We start from the raw sequence: 20,659 nt of genomic DNA on the forward strand, positions 1-20,659 counted from the left end.
GTTGTTGAATCCGAACCTTTCGAGAGAGGTCAAATAGAAGGTCAATTTTTTTTATTTAATTTTTTTCCTCTGAAACTGTCGGACGGATTTTACTAAAAATTACAGGCAATTTAGCTTATTATACATAGTTTAATATAATATAATATTATGAAAAAAATGAGTTCTGTTTCAAAAATCATCAATTTCGTTTTTTAGTTTAATATTTCGATTTGAATATATTTTAAAAGAGTTGTATGTACATTATATTAGGGATTAATATCGCTTTTCATTTAATGTAGAACGGAGATTTCACTTTGTCCATTCTTTGGAGACATTTATGGAAGTAGCCTTGGCGCGTGAGGAATTTTGTTTCAGCCATGGATAACCCTAGAAATTACAACGCTGCGTCCACATACCCATTGCGGTATGTCTGTGTTCCCCTGTGTTTCCCGTTTATCTGTGCCGTACTTTCTAATGCTCATTCCTTCAGCCCATATTTCTGCCCCTTGCAGAAGTACTGATTAGATTGCCGAAATTACTAACTTCCTAAGGAGTGGCTTTAGACCACCTATATTTGTCATCAGGAGATCAGCGAATTATGCTGCCGTTGTTTTCATCTTGCACCGTCTTGTCTCCGGCGGTCATCGTAATCATAGTTTGGATGCGCTTTCTGGTTAGTAGAATGATCTTTGTTGGGACTAATGGTAATTGTAAGCCATGTATAAGTTGATTAAGCTGAAGTTGTGCCAACTGGGTGCCGCATGCAGCTATAATAACGTCTACGTCATCTGCAAAAGCAACAAGGAAATAGTTTTCCGGCATTTACGTGTGTAACTAACTGCCGTATACTCCTTTTGTTACTCGTTTCTTCCGCCATAATAAGAATAAGGAGGTAAAGTGGTACCCTAAATTATCGTTTTAGTTCATCGAACATATCGTTCCAAGGTACTGACAGGAATATGGGCATGTTGCTGCCACTCTTCGTACTGATCCAATATCTTCGGCTGCCTTGCCGGATATGCGGAAAATCAGAATTGGTGCTTTACTGGTGTATTGTGCCTAACATTATCACCATAAAATGGAGGAAAGTTTTTAAGAGATCGCCAGGGGACAGTAAATATAATTCTCTCTGACTAAAACATTGTACATAAACGTTGGTCCCTAGACGGAGTTAAGATTTAAGAGAATGACACGAGAAGAATATAACGATTCAAGGTCTTCTATATGTACATTATTCTTAAGTTAACCTTATCGTTTCAGACCTTGCATCGTTATATTCTTCTCGTGCCATTCTCTTAAATCTTAACTCTCTAGAAAGACCGCCTACGGACTAACGTTTATGTACAATGCTTTAGTTAGAGAGAATTATATTTACTGTCCCATGGCGATCTCTTAGAAACTTTCCTCCATTTGATGGTGGTTATGTTATATATAATATATAATAGGACTATGAATAAGTTCGTGCGGGTTTTTTCGAAATTTGAAACTTTATTGACGTAAAATGGTTACAAATTTAATATTCAAAGTATTGTCCATCGCTTACTACTACTTTTTCCCATCTTTCTGGCAATTCACGGATTCCCTTTGTGAAAAATTCGGTCGGTTTTGCCGCAATCCACGAATCGATCCATTTTTTGACTTCATCGTAATTACGGAAGTGCTGGTCAGCCAGGCCATGTTGCATCGATCGGAAGAGATAGTAATCGGATGGCGCAAGGTCTGGACTATACGGCGGGTGGGGTAGGACATCCCATTTGAGCGTTTCTAAGTATGTTTTGACCACTTGTGCAACATGTGGCCGAGCATTGTCATGTTGCAAAATAACTTTGTCGTGTCTATCGGCGTATTGCGGCCGTTTTTCTCGCAGTGCTCGGCTCAAACGCATCAATTGTCGTCGGTAGACATCCCCCGTAATCGTTTCATTCGGTTTCAGTAGCTCATAATACACAACACCCAGCTGGTCCCACCAGATACACAGCATAACCTTCAGGCCATGAATATTCTGCGCCGACGTCGATGTTGAAGCATGGCCACGGTATCCATACGTTGCCCGACGTTTTGGATTGTCGTAATGGACCCACTTTTCATCGCCAGTCACAATTCGATGCAAAAAACCCTTTCTTTTGTGCCGTTGAAGCAGTTGTTCGCATGCCATAAAACGGCGTTCAACGTCTCTTGGCTTCAATTCATACGGCACCCAATGGCCTACCTTTCGGATCATTCCCATGGCTTTTAAACGTTTGGAAATGGTTGATTGATCAACTCCCAAAGTTTTTGCAACCTCTTCTTGCGTTTGAGCCGGATCTTGATCGAGCAATTCCTCCAATTCGGTATCCATGAACTTTGGCGGCGCACCCTCGCGTTCTTCGTCTTCCAAGCCAAAATCACCACTTTTAAAGCGTGCAAACCACTTCTGGCACGTTCGCTCAGCTAGAGCATGCTCACCATAAACTTCCACCAAGATACGATGACTTTCGGCTGCTTTTTTCTTCATATTAAAATAATGAAGAAGAATTCCCCGCAAAAACACATTATTTGGCACGAAATTCGACATTTTCAAGTGTGGTAAAAATATTGTTGTTTACGCTTCAAATAAAAAACTTATACTGACGTTTGTGCCTTACGACAGTAACTCTCCAATGAATGTTTGGAAATGTGGATCGATGGAATAATAATCAAGTTACGCCATCTGTTGTAAAACCGCACGAACTTATTCATAGTCCTATTATATGTATATAGAAAAAACATTTTCTTTATTTTGGAATTGGAATGGTAGTCACGCACCAAACCATTCGGCTACGGCGGTCGCCGTACATGTACAATCCTCTGATTATAATCCGCTGATTATAAGGCCTACAAACAAAAATCTCTGAAGATAGCCATTCGACTGATGTATCCCAATTTTCATTAAGCCAGCATGCAACTTATTTTAAACTTCAAACTTTTTCTATCTACAAATTTCATATTATAATTATGGTTATTGTTATTATTATTATTGTTGTTGTTGTTGTTGTTATTATTATTATTATTATTATTATATTTGTTTTTTTTTTTTTGTGTTACGGAATTTTAGAATAATTTTTGTATGCATCTACATCCACGGCCAATTATTAATGTGTGAAATCCCAATATTTAATGTTAAAACATTGTATTTGTATTTTGTAAGCGTAGCGAATTCTTCGCAATCCTTCTTCAATTTCCAATAAAAGGCACAAAGGAATTCCCTTAAAACGCATTTGGAGGGCATTTACTTGCAAATATATACACATAAGTGTGTGTGTATTGCGCCTTTAATGGAATTTATGTGCAACTTTCAAAAGCTTAGTTCAATGCTATGCGTCGTAAAAATCCAAATAGACATACATACGCCCATATTTTTAGCGCATAAACATAATTCCTCATCAAACTCTCCATCAGCAGCAGCAGTGTACCTTTCCTCTCATAAACCTGCGCCTTTGTATGCATAAATATTTATGCTGTACACGCGCCGATCTCTTAAAATTTATAATGCAAGCGAAACGAAAGGCTGCTTAAAGCGAACAAAACAAATATATGTATGTACATATGAATGTGTCAGCTCAACACTACCTCGGCAGTGCGCGAAAACGGCTCTAATACATGCATAATTGTAGAAATGCACCAGACTTTGGATGGCAACCTAGCAAAGCCGCCCCGGCATGTCTTTGCATACATACATTCCGACGTTTGTCGATGCATACGCACATGAAACCCCTAAGTGTGTGCACTTTTAGGTGAATTTCCCTGCAATTTTGTGCTTTCTTAGATCGACTTCTTAAATGAATATCCCCGTATGTATGAATGCATATTTTATACGCGTGTGTTTACTTGTATGTGAGTTCTTTTTATTTGAAACTAATCGATAACACGTGACTCTTAAAGGTGAACGACTGTCTGGCGTTTGCTGTCTGTCTGTATACTTCCTTGCTAGTCTGGAAGCCTGCTTGCTGGCTTGTTTGTTTGTTTGCTTGTTTTATTGTCTACCCCGAGACGTACATACATGTGTTTGAGTGGCGTCACCGGAAGCGGAATCGACTTTTTAAGTAGACAGATGCACGCTCTCATCAGTTCCCTTCGACTTGGTTGCAGTACACATAAATGAGGGTTCAAGAGCAGGGAAAACCACAAGTAACCAACATAAAAATTAGGTATGTAAACAAAACTTCAAGGATACTGAGAAAACCTTGAACATAAAGTACGCAAAATTAGAGGGAAGTAAACCATAGAAAAAATAAAAATAAGTAAGTAAACTTACACCTGTGTTCACAATAATAGCAACGCCACATACTACAATGTTGTGGCTATTTATTTGTTAGCTATTTTTTTTTTTTTGTTTTTATAAAATATACTTCATGCCACAACAAAAAACATAAAAATTTAAGTTTTAAACTTTGCATAAAATTTAAAAAAATGTTAAAAAAGTTTCAAGTTTTTTAATCAAAGTTTTTAGAAAAATTCTAGTGTAATTTTATAGTCAATTCAAATTTCATACAATATTGTGTCAGTTTAAAGTACAATAACTTGAAGATCGCGTTAATTTTTGATAACTTTTGGTGGGATGCGTTTTCTTCCACATAATGAGTACTCGAAGTTTTTTTATATGGAGGAATACGCAAACTCGCTTACATAAAAAAATTGGTAAAAGTGAACGCGATTTTTGAGGCACTTCAATCTTGTACTTTATTAAGCCAAAATTCAATGGACTATAAAAATGCGACCTCGAAATATTTTTAAAAAATTTTCAACAAAAATTGAAACTTTATGTTTTTTTTTTGTAATATGAACTTCACACTAACATACTCCGGCGGCACATGGGACGGAGTGAAAATAAAAGGCGGAATCGTGTACGTTTGAAGAGTCTTGTCCCTATGCTCCCAAATGGAGTGAACCAGGAAAATAATGAGCTTTACTTTTATAAAACAGTAAAAAAAATTGATGAAAATTAAATAAATAGTCAAAACTTTGAAATATGCGCGCTGTTATTAGTGTGAACACAGGTGTAGGTGTCATAGACATTTATTTCTCTTAATTAGAATGTAGCCTAATGGGTTGGTGCGTGATTACCATTCGGAATTCACAGAGAGAACGTTGGTTCGAATCTCGGTGAAACACCAAAATTAAGAAAAACATTTTTCTACAGCGGTCGCCCCTCGGCAGGCAATGGCAAACCTCCGAGTGTATTTTTGCAAAGCTCCTCATAAAAATATCTGCCGTTCGGAGTCGGCTTGAAACTGTAGGTCCCTCGATTTGTGGAACAACATCAAGAAGCACGCCACAAATAGGAGGGGGAGCTCGGCCAAACACCCTAAAAGGGTGTACGCGCCAAGTATGTATGTATGTATGTAATTAGAAAAATTAGTTAGAAAGTAAGATCATGCCATAAGGAATAATGCACTGCAGTTTAAATATAAAATTTCTCTTACATTGTTTTTGTAACGGGTTGATCCTTCCTACATAGTTTGAATATTTTTATTTATTTAATATAGCAAACCAGAAAAATATTATACTAAAATTTTCGTTAACAATTTGTTATACTAAGCGACCATCGTAGCCAAATGGGTTATTGCGTAACTACCATTCGATAGTGCCCCGGCCTGAGAGCCCGTACATGAGACACCAATTGATATGAAAAGTTTTTTCTAACAGCGGTCGCCCTTCGGCAGGTAAGGAGAGCCTCCGAGTGTTTTTCTGCCAAGAGCAAAGCTCCTCATAAAAAACATCTGCCGCTTGGAGGCGGCATACAACTGTAGGTCCCTCCATTTGTGGAACAACATCGACTCACTTTGTGCAAGTGCAAGAAAAGTAACTCAGCGAGTAACGTTGCTTTGTGCTTCGGGAAGTATGTCGGTTGTTCAGAGCTCATGCCAATCGAAAGATACTCAGCTTTAGCGGAAAGATAAAGTAATGCAACTAAGAAAGTATGCTGTATGATTAATGCAAAGACTGAAAGTACATTGAAAACAATAACTTATAAAAAAATGTTTATACCCAGTGCTTCTTCTGGGTGCTTGAGGCTAAAATACGACTAAGTTCGTGTATAAGAAAGTATTATCTGCCTGGTTCGACAGAGTAAAGGTGACACCCAAAATTTTAGGGTTGTTTACGGCCGGTATTGATGTACCATCGGCTTTTACCTTTAACAGTAATTTGATCTTCTTCGCCCAGGTGGTAAAGAGGATCGCCTTGGATTTGGCGGGTGAAAGCTGGAGATTCGTTGCAGTGAGAAAGCGGGAAACGCTGGCCAGATAAACGCTCGCTTTGGAATATGGGTCATTGCCGGACCTCATTATCATAAAGTTGTTAGCAAAGCAGCCAAGTGAATCTTCCTCTGGTGGTTGGTGGGGCTTCGAAAAATATAAGTTGAAAAGCAAGGGTAAAAAGACATCACTCTGTGCCACTCCTTTCTTTTTATGTGTCGGTGTGAGCCTTGATGCTATTCTACTAATGGACGGACCTAAAGATCTATACCATCTTCTGAACAACAGATGGTTTTTATGAAAATCTGCGTTTTTCGTAGAAATATACTTTTTCTGTGCTTTGAAAATGAAACATATCCATAGCAAGTTTCGAACTTGGACCAGCCGATTGGTAGTCTACAATTCTTCGCTGTGTGAGCCTTCCATTTTAGTTGCGGGTTTGTTGTTGCTTTAGTTTTTATATATTTTGTCGCATTTCATAGCTTTTTCGGAGCAGAAGATAACGACACCACTAGGCTCGTTAAATTTGTTATATCCGCCAGCACTTACATATAGACGTTTGCATACCAACATAGCCATTTTCAGAGGGAGTCAATTAAACCATGTCTGTCCGTCCGTCCGTGCGCAAGAGAACTCGACTAAATATATGTATTTGAATGAGACTTGGTACGCATTATCCAAGATAGGTTGGTATCCAAGATAGGTTGGTATTGAAAATGGGCGAAATCGGTCAATGACCTGAACACTTTGCATATAACGGTAATATTTAAAAGGAAACCAAACTTGTTATATTCACTACAAATAAAGCAAAATTATTCTCGCTCGGTGCAAATGATGAACCAAGAAAAATAAATATTTAGTTACAACTAAAATTTTCAAAAAAATGCGCTGTTTCTCACCTATTTTACCCAAATTGGCCAAAAAATCTTGCCCAAACTTGGTACACGTATTGCCCCCACCTCATTTGGATCCGACACAAGAATTATTCGGATCAAACAAAAACCACGCCCATTTTGTATGCGTTAAGACTAAATTTCCGTCCGTCTGTCTAATGTCAGAATCCATAACTCAAAAAAAGTTAAGAAATTTTTGCGAAACTCGACAAGCGAAAATTGAAGATATCGGACAATAACCACGCCCAGCTTAGTAGAAACTAATTTTTATATGCTCTTATACATTTTAGTAAAACATAATTTGGATAATTGAGAAAACTCAATATTTACTATACTCGCACTCAAATTAAAATTTACTAAATTGCGCGCGGGTATAAAAAGTTCGGTGCGGACCAAATTTAGCACATCCTTACCTGTTTTTTTATCACTGCCACTTTTCACTAGAATCTTTGACTGACACAAAACGCATTTTACCCTTTATCTTTTATGCTCTGCCTCACTTTATATTTCCAGCTCATTGCACCAGCCGATTACAATCCACACAAAGAAAGAAGTGCAATCGGATTTCCTTTCAGCAACTTCCTTGCTTTTGATTTTTCCTTTGACTTTGCGGTTTCCATTCATCTACTCTTACCATATAGCGTTTTTTTTTTCTTACAAAAAATCCAAAAACAAAAAAATGTCACTTTATTATACGGCAATATTACGAACACATTCCCATACGTCCTGCAAAGGTGTTGCATATATCATAGGAGAAAAGAACAAGAAAAATGCTACCCTTCCAAAATCATCCATTCCATTTTTTGTTCTTTTTTAATAATTACATTTTTTGCTATTTCGCTATTTTGAAGAACTCGTATATTATATAATAATAATGTATATCTTGACAACGCTCGGCGTGTTTTTTTTTGTAGAGGGTAGAAAATGTTGCCATTTTCTCTGGTCAAAGAAAGGAACATGTTCTCTTAATATGCCTTAATTTAATTTAACTTTTGTAAATTTTGCTCTGCTGCTAGTGACACCCATGTATAAATACAAACACAAATTGGCACTCTTTCAAGTATCTGTCAAAGCAAATGCCACACATACACAGAGGAGTCCAATGTGACAATTACCGTACGTGCCTAGACAGATGTTTCACATTAAATTCGTTGCATCCTTACAGGCACTTCAGTTTGAGCGCTGCCAGTTGCAGCTGAGTTGCCTTAATTACACTTAAACAATCGATTGAAATCTATTTGTAAAGCAACAATTTAAGCTTGATTACTATGATTATCCTGCACTTCTCGTTCACGTCTAGGATATTATTGAGGTAAAAGCAATTCACCCAACCGCTCAATTATTCAATTGAATGTAATTAACAACAGGCGAAATTCAACCCTTGGTTCATTACTTTCACACACACACGCATACACTTGCTCGCTTAACGGCTAAATAGCAATAATTGTGTTAGTACATATTTAGTAACTAGGTAGCGAAAATGAGAGTCATCGATGATATCGAGGGTTCTTGAAAGTCATTGTCATCTTTGGTTGTAAGTAATAATAAAAAAATAGAGAACACATCGGCAACGATAGCAAAAGCAAGTCGCAGCAGCAGCAGCTGTCGCCGTAACAAGCGCCACCAATAGATATATGCATAAGTATGTACATATGTATGCACATCTGCAAGTGTTTACGTTGTAACAGACAACGGTCGCCAATTTGTCGAGCACTGCACTCCAATAGTAATAAGAACAGCAGCAACAGCAACAACAAAGTTGTTATAAGTAACTTTTGGCTAAGTGCAGACAAAGTACACATACGCATACACATACACAAATCGAGCGCAGTCGGTCAAAGACTTTGTGCACATTTTCTGCAGTTGAATGGAAATAAATTAACAAAATCTGAAAAGGACATTTCACAGACGAAATCATTGGTTTCAAACGAATGAAAAAGGTGAACGGCAGCATAGCAGCCAGCAGCCAGTAGGGAGCAACCGGTAGCCAAGTCAAAGAGCGCAATTTGTTGCTAAAGTCATTGTACCGTATATCGTACGCTTGAACTTGGCGCTCCTTTGCGGGCGAACGACTTGTGGTTTGTTTTTATTATCACACTTTTTTGGAGAGTTCATTTGTACATTTTTATGTTTTTCTGCAAATAACCACGAAAGAATGTAGCAACATTTTTGGCGTTTGACTTTTTTTACATTTTATCAAAGTGAACTTTTAAATAAATTGAGTTCATCAGCCTTTGTATTAATTAGAAAATAAGAATATGTGTGAAAGTATATGGTGAAAAATAAAACAATCAATCGCAAGCTAGTTACTGCTTGATTTATAATAATATAATTTTAATGTTTAAATGAAATTATTTTTATTCATTCGATATAATTCCTTCTAAACGCACTTGTACTTATTCTAATGATCCTCCAATAATTTTATGTCATCTATGCAATGATTTTTCGTAAGCTCTGCAAAATACAGCCCCACAGCTTTTTGTGAAGTTGTTAACGTAATTAACACGTTCAGAACTATACATAAATCTTACTCAGATTAATTTTTTCGATTCCTCCCAGGGCATTTTTATGTTTGCCAGACATCGTCCACATTGATCATGGCATACTTGTCGAGCGCAATTTGCTGTTCGTCTAGAGATTGTCTAACTTTTTAATTGCTTACCTAGCGAAAAATATTACCTATTAGAAGAGTTCTTCTTCGCTTAGTCTCTAGGCTGAGATTGTTAGTAGTATCTAGGCGGCTGCCGTACCCGAATGAGTTGATGCATGCGGTAGTGGCCGGGCTCGAAATCCCATGCATGAGATATTACAGGGTCCCGCACTCGAAGTATAATCAAATTAAAAAGACATACATTTAGTTTGGAAAATTACTTTTATTCAATACAAGGTAATTTTGTATAAAGATTAAGAATAAATTTACCTTTTCTCTGCATGACCACCTTTTCCCTTGGCTACGGACCTTGCTCTCCAAAATGGCCCAGAGAGAATAATCCATCGCGTTTGGTATATTTGGGAGCCATTGTGTGGACGTAATGAAGCTCGAAACGTTGTTTTTTTTTAGCGATATTTGGTTCGCTCGAGCCTAGTCCTGTTGAAACGTCCGTGGTCTGTTATCAAAATGTTTGTCTGCCCACGGCGTCAAATCAACCTCTAGAATACTTTCCCGATACTATTTCGCATTTATCTTGACGGCAGGCTCAATGCAAACGATTGGAGAGCAGCGCCCATCTGTGGTTACAGCGGCTCAACCTATTACCTATGGCGGGTGCTACCTCCTGGTGACCAATCGATGACTCAAATTCTCGTATGAACGGTCGTTCAAATAAACCCTGTCGTTTTGGGAGTTTATGAATTGCTCAATTTCAAAAAATTTCTCGTCAGAAAACACAATTTTCGGAAATTCACTTCGTTCGGCCAGGCGAAGCAACATCTACGCTGTCTCAAGTCTGACATGTTGCGGCTTTGGTGTGAGATCATGCGCCTTTTGGACCTTGCAAGGCTTGACTTTGATATCATTTTGCAGTTTGCGGCAGATGCTACGGTAAGATATTTTCAGTTCTCTCGCCATTTGATTGGCACTTCGTCGGGGATTTCGCTCAAGTCGATTTCTCTCTCTTTAAACCATTTCAGATGACGGCTAGTCCATTTACGAATTTTTTCCTTTAATCATGTTATTTTGAAATCTTGACAGAAAGTCGATATAAATTCTCCACGGATCGAGATTAATCGTTTTACGCTTGGGTAATATTGCAAACGTATTTTCAATAAACGTATACACGTTGTGTAAGTAAAAAGTAAAAGTCATATTTTCTGACGGAGCTCATTTTCATTTCGGAGGCTGCCGCCTCTGAAGATCAGAAAACCCGTTGTGTATCCTCAAAGAGTGACAGTTTTGTGTGGAGTTTGGAGCGGTGTCATAATTGGCCCATTTTTCTTCGAAAATTATGCTGGAGATACCATTTCGGTCAACGTTGAGCACTACACCGGCATGGCAAACGATTTTTGTGTAATCGAAAATTGAAGCCATGGAATTCAACGATCTTTGGTTTCAGTAGGATGCCACAAAGCCCAAGTTCCATTCGTTTTTTTTTTTTGCGTCAAGCTCGGTAATCATGTTATTAGCCGTCTCTGTGAGGTCAATTCGTCACCTTGGGGCTGAGATTTGGCGCCGTTAGACTTTGTTTGTAAAGGGGGGTAAAGGATTGATGCAATGTGAACAAGCTCTTAGTGATTCAGGCGTTTAAGGGGAAAAGTGAGCACGACATTCGAGGGATAGAATCAGATCTCTGCATCAAGTTCCTGGAAAACTCAGTTTAACAGAATAAACATGAATAAATGGAAATGTTTGCTCTTTTGAAAAAATTGATGTTTGCGATTTTTTTTTGTAATTTATAAAAGAAACCACTACATGGATCTCCCCGTACACTAATATCATCCTGCGTCATTTAGACGATGGCCCATGAAAATGAATCCCCGCGCACAAAGCACCAAATGATAGAAAAAGTTTTTTCTAATATCGGTCGCCCAATAGTGCATTTTTGCCATGAAAAAGCTTCTCATAAAAACCATTTGCCACTCGGAGTCGGCTTAAAACTGTAGGTCCTTCCATTTGTGAAGCAACATCAAGACGCACAAATAGGAGGATGAGTTTGGCCAAGTCCCTAACAGAAGTGTACGCCCCAATTATTTATTTTTTGTTTAATTTTATATATGTAAGTAAATTAATACTGTTTTCACCTACACTATACATTTATTTACATAGTGGCGCATTTTTCACGCAAATACATATAAGCGCTTTAAGAATTTCTTCTTTGTGTTTTGCTACAAAAAATAAGCTATCTCCTAATTCTGAAAAAATATTTCAAATTTGAAGGACCATTTTGGTTGTGTGTTCAGCAAACTTGCTGTCTATTGGGTAAAATAGTAAAATTTGGGTTATTAGTTAATGAAAATTTTTTAATCTTTCATTAATTGGTTATTTTCCATTAATACTAAATAACTTTCCCGATCTCTTTTTATTATACTTAGTAAAATGTTGAAATTGAATAAAAAATAATTTTGTTTCTTTTCGTTACAGATTTGCAGTCTTAACTACGCAAAGTCAAGCCTTAGGGTCAAGGAAATACCGAATAGCAATGCGAACAGCATCGAAGAAAATCAAACAATACACAAACAAAACAGCGAACGGCACATGACTGCATCACAAACGAAATTACCGACGCCGAGGACGACGACATAAAGGTCGCCACAGAATAACCGAACACGATACCGAAGCCAAAAGCAATACAAAACAAAAACAAACGACGAAAAAAGAAAATAAAACGAAGGTGAAATCAACAAATCCGCAGCAGAACCCGCAGTACTACTACAAATGTGCTTGCAAGCGCTCTGCACGGTAAAGAGGGATAATCATCATAGGCACCGTTGCCACTATTACCACAATACTACTACAACAAATGTACATACATAACAGAACAGCGCGTGCTAATATTTACTAATACTATAAAGGCATTAACTGTATCACAATTAAAGTATCTTCTATTAGCAATTGTACTCGCTTAGGATAAATTGCTCTGGTCCTCGCGACAGTGTTTCTTAATCGTTGGCCGGTGTTTCGCATGCCTTTACTTATTAGTGGTATTAAAAAGTCTAACACATTAAAAAATGTCAATACAAGTCAAGTAGTAGAACGCGAAGCACATTAATCAACTAACTGTATCCAAAGCTTTTTCAAATTTAAAGCCCTCCATATTTTTCCACTTTTTAAGTCGTAAATAATAAAAAATCCAAACATAACTAGACTGATAGTTTATATTATATTAATAAATTAAACATCTCAATTGAATTTAAAACTAAGCGAGCGTTCACAAAATCAACAAAACACAAACAAGCAACTTAAGCGTGCAACAAATGATCTCGAAATCAAAACGGAATTCCATGATAACGCAATAAATGCAACAAAATGTTGAACTTATTTTAGTTTAATGCAAAATCATAAAAACATACACAAATACACATTAAAACAACTCAAAGGAATATTGATAAACCAAATACCAACAAATAACATTGCCAAAAACAGATAGAATTGCAGCATTTTTCATAGCAACAACAAACTTACAAAAAAAATTAAATATTAAAAATAAAAAAAAAAAACGTAAAATAAAATAAACGGGCAAAAACAAACCAAAAAAGAGCCAACAATATTGTAAACGTGAAATGTGTCGGAACAATGCTAAGCATTTAAGGCGCGCTGCTCTCATGAATAATCAAATTTAATACAATACAAAAAGAGAAAAAAAAAGTTGAACGTTTTTATTGTTTGTTTTTACAAAAGTGATTTTCCTCCTTTAGCGGCAGCAAATTCGTTGCACACCATTCGTTACACGTTGGTTTTGTTAATAGAGTGCCACAGCAGAGCGAGCTGCTGGCGCAGGATAAACAAATTTTATTTATAACCTACCGTGCAACTGAGCGAGCGTAGCAGCAGTGAGCATTGAGCGAGCAGCCAGCAAGCGAACAGAATGGGCAATAAATGTTGTAGCAAGCGGCAGGATCAGGAGCTGGCTCTCGCCTACCCGAGTGGTTATAAGAAATCAGATTACACCTTTGGCCAAACGCATATTAATAATAGCGGCCAAAAGCACAACAATGGCGGCTCGTTGGATTCACGTTACACACCGGATCCGAATCGTGGCCCGCTTAAAATTGGCGCCAAGGGTGGCGCTGACATAATACGCCCCCGTACAACACCAAGTAAGTAATTACATTTATTTAAGAATCAAATATACTTGAATGTATTTATATACACCCCGCAACAAAGCGATAGCACATTAAGCGTTTCACAAGTTTTTTTTATGTTTATATAAATCCAATTTTAAAATTTCATACAAAAATTAAACCGACACAAGAAAAAAAAAACAAATACCACAAATTTCCCATCCCAATAAGGATTACTGTGGAATTACCGCTTCACGAGGGGGAGCAGCCTATTGCCTTTCCACGAAGATTCTACTTTTTGAGTATTTTATTTGCGATATTACAAATAGCGGACCCATTTTCTGCTGACTCAAGTCATCCCTTTCGATTTCAAATAGCGGAAAACAATATTCTGCGTCTTCAATAATGTTATTTGCTCAGAAGTTACATTCAGGGTCGTATTTATGTTCGAATTTATAAAAGTCAAATTTTAAAGCTCCGTATTCTGTCAGTAGTTGAGTAAGGTGGAAATCCATTTCGCCACATCGTCTGCCTAGCTATCTTCATAGAAAGGAACTGGGCGATAAGTCCAACGCCCATGCGATGTGATTGCTCCATCGACTCTGCTATTTCCGCCCACAATTCTGCTTCCCTGCTTGAGGAATTTCCTTATTTTTTTGGCCATTTAGCCATCTCTCTCGCCAAAATGTCGATGTTTATATTACAAACGCTGTTTCTTCTGATGTAGTTCGGAACGCACTACTCACTTTTATAGCGTAGAACCAGTCCAAAGATCTTATTTTTTAATACATATACAATACAGTAGGTCTAACTCTTAATCGTACATACTCAGCGTTCAACTTTAAAATAGATTTTCAAAATGATAAATTAACTTTATGTAGAAAAAGCGGTTTTTCATTTATTTATATTTATTTTATTTAATCATATATAAAAAATGTACATAAATAGGACGCTACAGTATCCCACTATATTTCAAGCGCGCCATAAAAATGCGTAGTAAATTTCATAAAAAGGGCTACGGTGTTTAGTTTTCTAAAAGTTTTAAAGTGATAAACATAGTTCTTGCACAATGGCTCCGTCAGGAGAATATAAAAAGAAAAGAGGGAAATTTTTTTCGAGAAATCGGCAATTTAATGGTCAGAACTCATTCTGCAGTGCAATACGTAATTAGAAGATAAAAAATGACTCATCCAAGAGAAGAAACCTAATCATCGTGAAGAACTCAAGAATTTAAGCGAAGCTAGAAAAAACTCTTTGTATCAGCTGTATAACTTAATAAAATAAAATAAACTTCCATGTGCGAATTGCCCAAAATAACTGGTTTGACAGCTGAGAATGGCAAATTGTGTTGACATTTCTGTTCAGTAAAGTTAGGCAAGTCATCATGAATCCTTTAACGCCAGAAAAAAAAATCCTTTGGTGAAGTTCATAGACCACTGGCGGAATCATTGGTCATTATTTCTTTCGAAACGACGAAGGAGCTGCCGTTGCAGTGAATGGCGAGCGCTATTGAGCCATGCTAACTGAATTTTTGTTTGCAAAAATTACTCAACTAAACATGGATGACATTTATGTAGTTACCCAACTTGCCTACAGCGCGCTTAACAATTGATTTATTGCAATATTCAAACCACCATTGACGTGTTGCGGCCACGATGTAATGCATAGCTGCGGTGGATATCACGGATATCATATTCTAAAAATAAATGCTATGAAGTTATCTACCAGATTAGAAAGTTTTATGTCTTGTGTGTTGTGTCTCGCTACTGAATTTGGGCCGAAGGATACAAAGGCTACTGCGAAGCATGGAGATGGTTCTGTGATAGAGGGAGGATGTGTTTTAAGCGCTGGTGTCGGAAATATTCACTTTGTATAAGGCAATATGGATCAATTTCAATATCTTAAAACTAATGTTAGATAAAGTTCCATGCCACCGTTCGCATATATGTATTGCACAATCTCTCAGGATAGCTACTCGAAGCACATCTCCGTGGTTGCCAAGATACAACTGCCCTAACTACTCCCAAACACCCATCCAATTACCTGATATCAATATAATCGAGCAAGAAGCTGTAAAAAACGAATTGCACAATATTCTATTAGATAGGCCAAAGGATTTGCCTCTAAATATTGACCAGGGATATAATATTGATAATATTTCATACAATTTTGCACGATTATTTGTTTTGACATGAATTCTCTGGATTTGCTTATTTTCAATTCTTGTTTCATGTTAAAGTTAAGCTTAATTTATTTATGCGAATAAATAAAGCTTAAATAATAGAGAATTTAATGAATAGAGTCTAAATTAAGGATAAATATGCTTTTTTCGAAAATAAATTAATTCAATGTTCGTAAATTCTATTTAAGTTGATTCACTGTATGCACAATGAAGAGTTTAAGCCACTGTATGTATAGTGTGTATGCGTGTGTGTGAATTGAATGGAAATGTGATTGTTTGACCTTTAGCCAGTTAATTATTAAGTTTGCAAACACGCTGTGGGGCACTGGGAAATCCAATGAATCTACCGCAAACTTACGCTGCAGCTACATATGTGCGAAAATTTCATGGGTTATTTGTGTAGGGGTAGACGGTTAAATTTATCGCGTGTAACATATTATATATTAATTTATTAAGCGATTCACTCTTGAAGCACCTAGGAGTGAAAGAAAGTATTTTACCCGGGAATGCAAAATGCTCATTAATGAAAATGGAATTTTTAGTTAATGACTTCCCTGATTTTTCAATGATATGTAGTCAATGGAAAAATTTTATTTTTGCTAAGCATTGCATATCCCTGGTGGTTGAAACATATATGGGTCAAACCATTTCAAATCGAACACGTTGACCTAGCTGATATTTTATTTTGCAATAGTACTAATAGAAATTGTTTTTTTGACTATTTTGGAAGATAAGTATTTTTGTTGTCCTTGATTGAAGTTGGCATTTCCAAAAAATTAAAAATTTCATGCATACATAACGAATTTTTAACTTTTCCATTGCAACTTTTTATTCGATTTATCTTCCGCAGAAATGCCTGGATTCTATTGATTTTTTTATTTTTCTAGGCTAGGTTCAGTTAACTAAGCTCGCATGTTATGGGCATGGGAATAAGTTTCCGTCCTTTCTTGCCCAAAGTTACGAATTATTTAATCAATTAAATATTACAAGATATTATGTGAAGTATTGCAACTTTACTTCATCTTTCAGGCAGTGTACGGATTCTTCTGACGAATTCGAGTTCTTTTGACTTAATCTATTTATTGAGCCAGTTTGCGATGCTCTCGTAAGAAGTGATCTACTCTCCAATAAGAGCTGACAGCGTTGATCGGAGCAGATGGTAATCCGAAGGTGCAATGTGTGGGATTTCCGAATTCACTCCCCCTAAACATTTCTCGACCGATTTAGTAACGTGTGGCCTGGCGTTGTCATGCAGCAAATCAGTTTGTCATGTTATTCCGGTCGCTTTTCTTTGAGATCTTGATTCAAACGCATTAGCTGCAGTCGATAACGATCACCAAGGATGGTTTCAGATGGTTTAAGAAATTCATAATAGATGATAACCTTCTGATCCGACCAGATACACAATATAAGCACGAATATTTTTTCTTTCGCTGTCGATGCACCTGGTTCACCTGGCAGGCTCCAACATTTTCGACGCTTAGGGTAATCAAAATAGATCTCTTTTTCATTGCCATATGCCGATGCGATGCAGAAAACCTTCTCTTTTCTGCCTTTCAACAAGCATCTCACACGTCACCAAACGTCTCTCGATATCCCTCTCCTTCAATTGATGTGGCACCCAGTTACCTGCTTTCTGGACCATTCCCATCGCGTGCAAACGCTTACCGACGGTTGATTTGTCAACATTCAACTCTTTAGACATATCAGCAAGGATTCGATAAGCGTCTTCGTCCAATAATAGTGAAGCTTTTTTAAAAATTTCTCACGTGTTGCCAAGACCAATCACTTCACACCTATATTCTGATATTTTCATTTATTTTTAAACCATTTAAAGTATACGCCCTAAATGCTCGTTTCCCCAGGTACTCACATTTTAACACTAAACCTACCGGTATCAGTCAAATTGACTGTTTTCTAACTTTTGTTAAACTTACACATTTTTAAACGTTATAATACCATTATGGGCTGTGTGTAGACGCTTCTAGGTTTAGCTTTAGATTTCTGCTCAGATTTTCACTTAGATTTCTTTATTCCTCGGTGGCTATCCATTTTAGCCAACAAATTGGCATAAGCTTAGCTTAACATTTTATCCCTGCTGTTGAATGAAGTTCCAAATAGCCGCAATCTACTTCACAGACGCTTTAATATGTTTTTCACCCTATTTATTTATTTAATTACTTGTGTTTCCCAGCATTGCATTTAACTGGTGCTGTCTCTTGTCAAAGCCACCAATTATTCACTCCTTTCCTCGCCATGTACTCGTATACAACCCCAACGCCAATTCGACGTCTCCTCTCGCTTGGCTGAGCTTAATATGGCTTAAGTACGACTTAACGCGGCAGAATAATGAAATGTTTACACTTTCTATGTCATACATACACGTACAGTGGGAGACAAAACTCAAGTATATAGGGTCATCGGCCATCTAATATGTGAAACTTGAACTACTGATTGTAATGTGTGAACTATAGTAAAATACAATGGAATTTGTTTATCTATTTATTTGTGCTATGGTTACAAAACCTTACCTACTAGAGGTACAATCATGAACTTATACTAACTAAAAAATAAAAAATAAAAAAAACAGATATATGTATAAGCTAGATGTGCTATTTAGCTCATTAAGGGGCCGGTGGTCGATTTAGGGTATTTTCAGGAATTTTTTTACAATAAAAATAAATGAAAAACGATATTAAAATTTTAGGCTCTTTTTTTAACTTCTTTACCTACAATAATGATTTGTTTTTCTTTTTTTTAATTTTAATAATTTAAAAAATGGCGCTGAAGTTGACCCTGCCGAAAAATTGGGTCTGGACGTTGTTGTCCATTTTGACTCTTCTATTTATCTGAAACACAAAAACCAAAATAATTATTAATCAGTACGACTATGCCCCGTACTAGAATAAACAAAAATTTACAAAATAGCGCGGTTTTGAATTTGACACTCGGGGTTTTTCCGTTTTTTATATATATATAAAAAAAAATTGGTAATAATATGATTCTAGTATGGGCGATAGCCATTGATGTAGTAAACATAAACAACAACATATTAAAATTTCAGACAATTCGGTTGAATAGCCTTTTGTGTTTACAACACCAGGCCGAAAAAACTCGTTTTGAGATAAATGAGTTTAAAATTTGAGGTACAGGAGCGCGCGGACCGCTCTCTACCTAGTTAATGTGCTGTAGAAGCTATAATATTGGGAAATTCCTCATGAAAATTTCACGGTATATTCTTAAGATACTATACTTTCGAAATATCGAAAAAAACAAAAAATCGATTTTTTGAAATTTCTAAACCAGCGGGTCAAGAGCTCTTGTAACGGGAGCAAAATTAGTTTAAGTTAATTTAGCAAATTTAACATAACACGGAGGATAAAAAGGCAGTACTCTGTTTGTAATGTTGAAGTTTTTCTGCTCCAGAAGAACAAAACGACCCTAAGGTATAAGAATTCATTGAGATCAAAAAGCTGAGTGTTAAAAATGCTATGAGCAGTGATTATTGGATTTAGTACTTTAGAAAATGTCATATGAAACCATTTATTGATATTAAGAGATAATTTATTTCTAAAACTCCAGCCAATTAAATGGTTTCGAACACTTTGTGGAGGTGTAACATCCGACAAGCTTGAGATTCTACTAAGAAATCTTAAGTCATCTGCATAAAGCAAAAATTTTGAATGAGCAAAAGAGGTCCCAATGTCATTAATGAAAAGGGCAAATAAAAGAACAAAAATGATACCCTGAGAAACTCCGGCGGTAGCTCCAAAAGTTCGATATATTTCAACATATACGATTATTTTCCATTTTTCCATTTGTGGAACAACATCAAGACGCTCATCAAAAATAGGAGGAGGAGCTCGGCCAAAGCCCTAAAAAGGGTGTAAGCGCCAATTATACATGTATATAAATATGAGATTATTTTGGGGATATCTAATCCGAGCTAAGAATGGGGAATGCAAGCCTAACTTTCAAGTTTCCGTAAAAGTATACTATGCGAGACAGTATCGATCTGTGTACAAATAAAACGTCCGCTGAAAATCAAGCTAATTGCTTAACGTCCACAGACAAAGTATGATGGTATGGATCAATCATACCTTTGGCAAAAAAAAAAATATTTTTCTTTCACCACTTTATCGAGAAGAAAAAAAGCTTTGGAGATGGCCTTGTAGTTAGTCAGTAACTGATTTGAAATATTTATAAAGTAATGAAAGCAGTTTTCCAACGATCAATGAAATGAGAAAGATTAAAGTTGTATTTTAACAAAACGAAAAACTAATAGCAAATGTAAAATATCCATTGGTATCCCGTTTCATCAAGGACATATTATATAGCAAGTGGTCGAAATTGGTCGATTTACGCTTGAGAAATCTTGGGAAATATTAAAAATTTACTTGCAAAATGGTGCATCACCTCCGGAGCTGCAAAGAAATTGCATCTAAATTCGGTAAAACAGAATTGCAGAAACTGGATTTTATTGAAAACTGGATCCGTTAGATTATTATTTGTGGGAAGCCATTAAAGATAAATATTACGCGAATCATCTAGTAATTATCAAATACTCTTCTCGAGCACACCTCGTCTTCGACGTCCATCGTTGGAACTACAGCTGTTACATTCAAGGAACAGGAAACATTTTGTTCGCCGCCTGATCTGCCTTTCCACCTTGG

The 20,659-nt window shown here is 36.7% G+C and overlaps 1 protein-coding gene across 4 annotated transcripts in view; it reads left to right on the forward strand.

Moving 5' to 3' along the window:
- Positions 1-20,659, forward strand: part of LOC129240706 (tyrosine-protein kinase Src64B) — a 175,547-nt gene that overhangs the window by 139,633 nt on the left and 15,255 nt on the right. For 3 of the 4 annotated variants that reach the window (XM_054876659.1, XM_054876662.1, XM_054876661.1), the window contains exon 4: positions 12,165-13,840. In XM_054876659.1, coding sequence (XP_054732634.1) covers positions 13,609-13,840 — 232 coding nt within the window. In that variant the 5' untranslated portion in view covers positions 12,165-13,608. The remainder of the gene's footprint in view (positions 1-12,164; positions 13,841-20,659) is intronic. The other variant, XM_054876663.1, reaches the window with a different exon arrangement.

Source organism: Anastrepha obliqua, chromosome 3 (genome assembly GCF_027943255.1).
Source record: "Anastrepha obliqua isolate idAnaObli1 chromosome 3, idAnaObli1_1.0, whole genome shotgun sequence".
Taxonomy (NCBI): Eukaryota; Metazoa; Arthropoda; class Insecta; order Diptera; family Tephritidae; genus Anastrepha; species Anastrepha obliqua.